Source organism: Miscanthus floridulus, chromosome 2, assembly GCF_019320115.1.
Source record: "Miscanthus floridulus cultivar M001 chromosome 2, ASM1932011v1, whole genome shotgun sequence".
NCBI lineage: Eukaryota > Viridiplantae > Streptophyta > Magnoliopsida > Poales > Poaceae > Miscanthus > Miscanthus floridulus.
The window spans coordinates 138,504,366-138,512,580 of NC_089581.1; the positions used below are offsets into that span (position 1 = coordinate 138,504,366).

General features: G+C 46.1%; 1 protein-coding gene across 2 annotated transcripts; it reads left to right on the plus strand.

The window, feature by feature from the left end:
- Positions 1-1,630, plus strand: LOC136539838 (2-oxoglutarate-dependent dioxygenase 11-like). 2 transcript variants are annotated; one of them, XM_066531828.1, is made up of 4 exons: positions 1-334; positions 418-665; positions 757-1,087; positions 1,190-1,630. In XM_066531828.1, the coding sequence occupies exons 1-4, from the start codon at positions 74-76 to the stop codon at positions 1,433-1,435; spliced, it is 1,086 nt and encodes a 361-aa protein (XP_066387925.1). In that variant the 5' UTR covers positions 1-73; the 3' UTR covers positions 1,436-1,630. The 2 variants fall into 2 exon arrangements, with proteins under 2 accessions (XP_066387925.1, XP_066387926.1); XM_066531829.1 differs by having other exon boundaries at positions 1,170-1,332.
- Positions 1,631-8,215: the final 6,585 nt, after the last annotated feature.

Sequence of the window (8,215 nt, forward strand, 5' to 3'; positions counted from 1 at the left end):
GGCGGCGGCAGGAGGAGGAGGAGGAGGAGCTCGTGTGGGGGTAGGAACTAGGAAGGACCAAATTGAGATAACAATGGCGGACGCAGCAAGAGGCATGGGGTCTCTCCCGGTGGCTAACGTGCAGGCGCTTGCGGAGACTTGCAATAACGGAGTTGCTGAGCCGGTGCCCCGGAGATACCTCAGCAAGGATCCTAGCGCGGAGGAGGTCGTCGCTGCGGACGATAGCTCTCACGCAATTCCGGTCATCGATTTCCGTAAGCTGCTTGATCCGGAGTCATCGGAGGAGGAGTGCGCCAGGCTGGGATCCGCATGCCACCGCTGGGGTTTCTTCCAGGTACGTACCACATGTGCTGCTTATGTTATGAACCATGCATGCATGAGGCATATATATTGATCGATGAGGTGCATGCAGTGCAGCTCATCAACCATGGAGTTCCGGACGAGGTGATTGCAAATCTGATGAAGGATGTAGTCGGGTTCTTCAAGCAGCCGCTGGAAGCCAAGAAGGAATGCGCACAGCAAGCTGATAGCCTTGAAGGCTACGGCCAGGCGTTCGTCGTGTCTGAGGATCAGAAGCTGGACTGGGCAGACATGCTCTACCTCATTGTTCAGCCGAGGGAGTCCAGGGACATGCGCTTCTGGCCTACACGCCCTGCATCCTTCAGGTGATCATCTCGTCTGATGCATCCATCCAACGATAAATTATACCTGAATAAATTTCCTTTTCAACCGTAGTCTTACCTGAATCGATTCCAGGGATTCCGTTGACTCGTATTCCTTGGAAGCTTCGAAGCTAGCGTACCACCTGCTGGAGTTCATGGCCAAGGGCGTGGGGGCCGACCCGGCGTCGCTGCGAGGCGTGTTCCAAGGGCAGGTACGGGGCATGCGGGCGAACTACTACCCGCCGTGCCGGCAGGCGGCGGACCGGGTGCTGGGCCTGTCGCCCCACACCGACCCCAACGGCCTGACGCTGCTGCTGCAGATGAACCACGACGTGCAGGGGCTGCAGGTCAGCAAAGACGGCAGGTGGTTCCCCGTGCAAGCGCTCGACGGCGCCTTCGTTGTCAACGTCGGTGACGCGCTCGAGGTACGACGTACTTGCTGGTCGTTCTCGTCCCGATCCGCCGCCTGGTAGCTAGCGCAGGGAGATTCATTTTGCTATGGCCTAGAGGCCTACCCTTGCTTGCAGATCGTGAGCAACGGAGCGTTCAAAAGTGTTGAGCATAGGGCCGTGATACACCCAACCAAGGAGCGGATTTCGGTGGCACTGTTCCACTTCCCCGACCAGGATCGGATGCTTGGTCCTCTGCCGGAGTTGGTGAAGAAAGGCGACAGAGTGCGGTACGGAACAACCAGTTACCAAGATTTCTTGAAGCAATACTTCACTGCGAAGCTCGATGGAAGGAAGCTCATTGAGAGTTTCAAGTTAGAGTAGTAACTACGACTCTACACATACCATTGGAGTTGGAGGGAGGTGACGACCTCTCTCAACTCCAACAATAAATAAATTATCCTGTAATGACTAGCTCAGAATATTCAGCCTTGAACTGGGTACTGTTTGGTTCTCGCTCCAAAATGTAACACAACCTCGGGTATGCATTAACTTTATCTGATTCTTCTAATTTCGCTATATTACCGTTACATCTGTTTGCTTCCTACTGTCTGTAATCAACTTTATCTGATTCTTCCAATTCCAAATTAACACAGATAGCGGTCAGTATCCTAGCTCCGATTACAGTATTAACTCATCTCCATTTGTGTGTTACCACTAGCTCGCTGAACCAAACACCTTTATATAGAGAAAATCAGAACGCAGTCAAAAAGAGCTCCGCTTGAAGCAATAAGAATTATGGCATTTATACATATAAGACAAGATATGTGGTTGAATCGGCGGGAGGAACCTTCTTGTGATGAACAACTTGTAGGGGGACGGGTATCCCGCACCAGCACAAACAAATCTATCGTGTTCAACCTAGATATGACGCGGCCACTAGACGTGTCGTGCAGAAGAGTTGGAGCAGCTAGGTCCAACATCGTGCTCACCGCAGCAGGGTCTTAATAGTATCCACACGTGTGGAGATGGAACACCGTGCACCGATGTGCTACCACCGTGCACATGGCTCGGGTTTCATTGGAAGGGGAGAGAGAGGGAGAGAGAGAGAGGGGAGGGGGCTGATAGTCTAGACCTGTTCGCTTGTCTTATGAGCCGTATTATTTTAGCGAACAAATAATATTTTTCTCTCACAATAAATCAGCGAATAGTACTTTCAACCATACTTTTCAGCAAAGCGAACAGGGCCAGTGTTGGGAAAGGTCAAACCATCTCTTGCCTCCTCATATATATATAGACTCCACGAATAGACTTCTACCCTAGAGGCTTATTAAAACTCTCATGGATCAATGTCTTGTTTTAGCCCATGTATAGATCCAATCCATAACGCATATGATTGCCTCTTGGGCACAGTGATCACCAACACGTCCCAAATTAGTTCAACCAAATAGATCATCACCTGCTAACCAACCTATGGTAGAGCCTTTATGAGACTCTCCCCAACCCCCCTCTTTGTGAGAGTGAGTGATTAGTATGTGATTAAGTGTTGAGGGTGAGCGATTTGGAATTAGAGAGCAATTGAGAGGAAGCCAAACCATGAGCACTTGTTGGGCTTCGTCATACTTCATGAAGCATTTGTTACTCTTGGAGGAGAAGCCTCCTAGACGGCTAGGCGTTGCCCGACGAACTCTCATGCTTGTGGTGAGCCATGTGAAAGTTTGTGAGAGCTATAATCTTGCCCCCGAAAGGGAAAAGACCAACTAGTATCTTGCCCCCAAAAGGGAAAAGACCAACTAGTGGAGGTGAGGAATGTGGTTGAGAGGAACCCGGCAGGAGCATGAGCTTTGTGAGTTGCTCACCGCCACCTCAACGGAGACATAGGGTTCAAGTGGGAACCCAAACTTCGGTGAAACAAATCTCTAGTGTCTCTTGTGTTTTGAATTGCAGTATTTTCTTTCCGCTTGATATACTTGGTTGTCTGTGTTTGTGAGTGCAGGTGCTTCGTGGAGTTGCTACTGGACATCTCCAAACACATCTACAAAAACACCTATTCACCCCACCCCCCTTAGCGACATCATGGTCCTTTCAGCATGAAAAAGGGAACTAGTAAACATTAGTTTTATAAAATTGTGCTGGCAACTATGAGAACATACTTAATCGACTCTTACTCCCCCATGCTGATGCCAGAAAAAGATTGTGTTCACTAATACAAAACCGATTTTAGGGGGTAGGGCATTTTGAGGTGGTCTAAAAAATTTGGTGTCTCCCAAACTATCTACACAATTTCAGAGACAACCAACATATTTTAGGATATAGTCCAATAAAGCCCCATCTTTGTAAATTGATTTATAGAGGCGGGCTTCTTAAGTGGACCATCTTTGTAAATTTATTTGCGAAGGCGCGAGGTTCTTAAATGTGTTGTCTCTGTTTACACGGATGGCCTTTGTAAATCAATTTATTACACAACCTGATCGTGACCTTTAACTAACTCATGGTGAAGGAAATCTCATGGATCTTTCAGAACGGTCTGGGATTCACCACGTAATGAAGAATTCTTCTGGTGTTTTCTCAAGAAAGCACAAAAGAGTGAGTTGGAGGTGCTCGCAAAAATCTGTTTAAAGGTGAAAGCATCTAGGCCCCTAGTTGGGTTTCGGTGATTAATGATTACACGAGATTACTGTGACTAACGTGTGTTTTGTAGAGGCAACTTGAGTTAAGTCAAGGTAATGATGATTGTTTGGGTAATTATGGTTTTCATGCCCCTATCGATGACAATCGTTTTGATTTTCAAAGGATGGACGACAAGGTTAAGGACGTACTAGTTCTAAGTGTCGTTTGGCGTTGGAGAGACACTTAGAGTAGTTTAGGACTTTGTTTTTCATTTGGCCATACTATTAATAGGGGGTATGAACTAGTAGCTTGACCTAGGTGAGTCTAATGGGTTAGGTGTGGTGCACACTTGTCAAACTTAGCACTATGTAGCTCAGGAATAGCCCAAAGATCAATTGGAGTCAACCTCATTCACAAAGGATTTTGAATTGGAAGTGAATGAAGGGTCAAATGTGACCGAACGCTGATTTTGTGATGACTGGACTCACAAGTGCTGCGTCCGATTAGCGATCAGCGCGCACAGCAGAAGTCGAGGAGCTACCGGACGCTGCACAGTGATTGGAATCGGATGCACCTCTAATCGTATTTGTAGCAGTAGGGTCTCGCTATCAGAGAGGACCGGACGCTGAACAGTAAATGACCGGACGTTGAGTTTGCAGCGTCAGGTCAACATCAGAGAGGGTCCAGAGACCAAAATTCCTGACCGGACGCGTCCGGTGGATGTTGACTGGATGCTAGCCAGCGTCAGGTCACTCCAACAACCTTCTCTGACAGGCTGACACCACGTAGCCGTTGGCTACTGACTAGACACGTCCGGTCACTTCGACCGATGCGTCTGGTCACCCAAAAAACTACTGAGTTGGACAATAACGATTATATTTTAAAGTGGGGGAGTATATATACTTCTCCTACTCGTCCAACTTAGGTCTCTTGTCTATTTGTTCAGCTGAGAAACACCTTTGGAGTGCAAGGGAGAGCAAGAGCCTAGTGGGGTGATTGATATTTGATAATCCAAGATTAAGGACCTCATTAGTGCATAGGGAGTAGCAAGTTTGCACCCACCTTTCTAATTAGGCTTGTCTTGGTCAAGTGAGAGTTTGTGCTTGTTACTCTTGGTGATCGCCATCACCTAGATGGCTCGATGGTGATTGGAGACTTAGTGATCATCAGGCGGAGCTTGTGGATGACCCAAGTCATGGTGTGAGCAGTTGTGGGTGATTTACCGTGACGGAGTGTCAAAGAAACATCCCGTAGAGAACGCTTGATCCTTGCGTGGATCAAGGGGGAACTACACCCTTGCGTGGGTGCTCCAACGAGGACTAGTGGAGAGTGGCGACTCTCCGATACCTCAGAAAACATCACCGTGTTCCTCTCCTTCTCTTTACTTTGAGCATTTACATTTGAGTAATTCAATTCATGTCTTTATATTCTTAGAATTGTCATGTTAGAGTAGGATTGAAACCTAGGGTGCAAAACTTTTATGCGGTAGAACAATAGAAATACTTTTAGGCACAAGGGGGTGAAATGGGCTAAGTGTAGGGCTTAATTATTGAAAGAAATTTAGAGTTAGCCCAATTCACCTTCTCTTGGGCATCTTGATAATTTCAAAAGGCAAGCCTAGATATGTTCCCATGACATCATAGCACCAAGATTGAGCATAAGAAACAACCAAAATGACCTAGCTCAAAGGAATTATGAATTTCACCAAAGGAAGAATTTTGAAGAAGAAAAATAGGGATTTGGAAAGCCAATCATATGGAGTTTAGTGTTGGGGTTATTAATCGAATCATGTACCCATCTCCAAAGGCTCCAAGAAACATTTCAAAACCTTCCAAGAACTCAGATCTATCACCGCTCCAAAAAATCACCAAGAGAATGTGACATAATTTAAAAAAAAGGAAAAACCAATGGATTCAAAAGAAATGGCACATAAGAGATGATTTCAACAAGAGTTTCATTACTTCAATTCAACCATGAGTTAATCTACACATCAGATTAGTCTTCCTCCCAACATTCTTTCACTTTGGTGACAAACTAGCCTAAGAGGGAATCACTCTCTAGCCTAACTCCTCTAATCTTTAATTTAGAGCACTTGATTAACCCTAGAAAATAAACAAATGATGGAAGGATACTTGTCTTGGGCAGCTTCCTGTCATATTTATAGAGGGTTATTACACATTACAAGAATAATGTTAGGTTTAGACATAAACAACTTAGCCAACAGGGGCAAAATGTGCCAAGTTGGTCTTCCATGTATTGAATGGCCATGGCCCCTTCGTGAAGTCCCAAGATCTCCTAGGTTTTGAGGCCCAAACTTGAAAAGCAACCTCCAATATCAACGTGTGTCCTTCATATTCTTGGTGTGGCAATCCACCAAGTGCTCATGACACCTTGCATTGACTTGGTCCAACCCTGGTTTTGACTTCAGTCAATGTCATCATCATCACCATCTCGCATGTGCTCTTGCTAGTCGCTACGGTGCCAAATGCTAACCATCGTTATTGATACGTCCTCCGGTCTATTGGTCCAAGCTTATGTGTTTGGCCTTCACCACCCGTGGCCCATTGACCCGAACTCCTTGCTTCACCTTATCCATTGGCGTCATCCACCTTGATGCATCCAACACATGCACATTCATAAGTTAGGCAAGTGACATGTTGCACAACACATGCCAACTTGACACCTCTTGGTCAGTCCAAGTCATGCTAAACCCACCAACTCAACGAAATCTCAGTCATCTCGCCTTGACAACTCATTGTCCATGACACACCATCTTATCTCAACAAGCACTAGAGCTTAAATTTAACACGTGGCAAAAAAAATACAATAACTAATTAGATGAAAAGTAATGAATTTGTTCGATCGAGTTTGCATCCAACAACCTCACGAAAACTGACAAAGGGTACAATAGAAACTTGCTTGGTACTCCTCCATTGCTCAGAGCTGCGTGGGGATAACCACTTTGGGAGAGGCGAAATTCCCCGAGTGTCGCTGGCTTCCCCGAGTGCCAAAAATCAGGCACTCGGGAAAGAGAATCTTCCCCGAGTGTTGCACTCGGGGAAGAGAGGCTTTCCCGAGTGCCGCAGAGATCCTAGCACTCGGTAAAGAGCAGCACTCGGCAAAAGCCCTCTTTCCCGAGTGCAACACTCGGGGAAGATCGGCACTCGACTAAGAAACATGTTACTTGACGGTCCACCTCGCCCATGCCGTTAAAACTTAAAAAAAATCTTCCCCGAGTGCCTTCCCTGGCACTCGGGGAAGAGGCCCTTTCCCGAGTGCCAGAACAGGGCACTTGGGGAAGAGGCTGCCTTCTCCGAGTGCTAGGGAAGGCACTCGGGGAAGAATTTTTGTTTTTTTGTTTTTTTGCCTCATTTTTTGTGAGACCTTCCCACATTATTTAAAACTCCCTGTTCAAATTTGGGACAATTTTGACTTTTTTGTTATATTTCGTTAGTTTTTTTCGTTTCGTTGAATTTTTTTGCATACTTCAAATTTGAACTGCAGGTGCATGAAATAATAGAATTTGGTGATTCAAAAAATTATATTAATGATATCTGGTGTATGTTGAGGCCTTATCCAGGAACTCGCATGAAATATCGAGCATCTTGTTGACGTAACATGACGAATAACTTGCGGGAAAAGTGTTTTTAAATTATATAAAATCCGAACGAAGTTCGAAAATCACAAAACTTGTCTGGGCGTCGTGTTATCGCATGTAGAGGCTATGATAAAAATTGAGAAGGTTTCGAGCAAGTTACGACGTCGGATGCCTAAAACCTAGACATCTCCGCATGCCTATACAGTGATCACATGCGGAGATGTCTGAGTTTTAGGCATCCAACATCGTAACTTGCTCAAAACCTTCTCAATTTTTTATCATAGCCTCTACATGCGATAACACGACGCTCAGACAAGTTTTGTGATTTTTGGACTTCGTTCGGATTTTATATAATTTAAATATACTTTTCCCACAAGTTGTTCGTCATGTTACATCAACAAGATGCTCGACATTTCATGCAAGTTCCTGGATAAGGCCTCAACATACACCAAATATCATTAATATAATTTTTTAAATCACCAAATTCCTTTATTTCATGCACCTGCAGTTCAAATTCGAAGTATGCAAAAAAATTCAACGAAACGAAATAAACTAACGAAATATAACAAAAAAAGTCAAAATTGTCCCAAATTTGAACATGGAGTTTTAAATAATGTGGGAAGGCCTCACAAAAAAAACTAGGCAGAAAAAACAAAAAAAAACAAAATTTCTTCCCCGAGTGCCTTCCCTCGCACTCGGGGAAGAGGCCCTTTCCCGAGTGCCAGGACAGGGCACTCGAGGAAGACTTAAAAAAAGGGCCAACAGGCCTTATCTAAACCTAACCGGCCACCCACCCGGCCACCCCACACCCGCACGCCGACCGCCAGCCCGTCCGCCCATACGCGCTACCCTGCCGCCGCCAGTAGCTTGCCCCCCGCGCTATGCCCCTGCAGCCCCCGTCGCCGCCGCAGCTTGCCCCCCGCGCTATGCGCCCCAGTAGCCCCCGCCGCCGCCGC

Coding starts and splice junctions, on each gene's coding strand:
- LOC136539838 (XM_066531828.1), top strand. CDS start 74: ATGGCGGACGCAGCAAGAGGCATGGGGTCTCTCCCGGTGGCTAACGTG. Junction 666..756: donor ACACGCCCTGCATCCTTCAG/GTGATCATCTCG, acceptor AATCGATTCCAG/GGATTCCGTTGACTCGTATT. Junction 1,088..1,189: donor ACGTCGGTGACGCGCTCGAG/GTACGACGTACT, acceptor CCTTGCTTGCAG/ATCGTGAGCAACGGAGCGTT.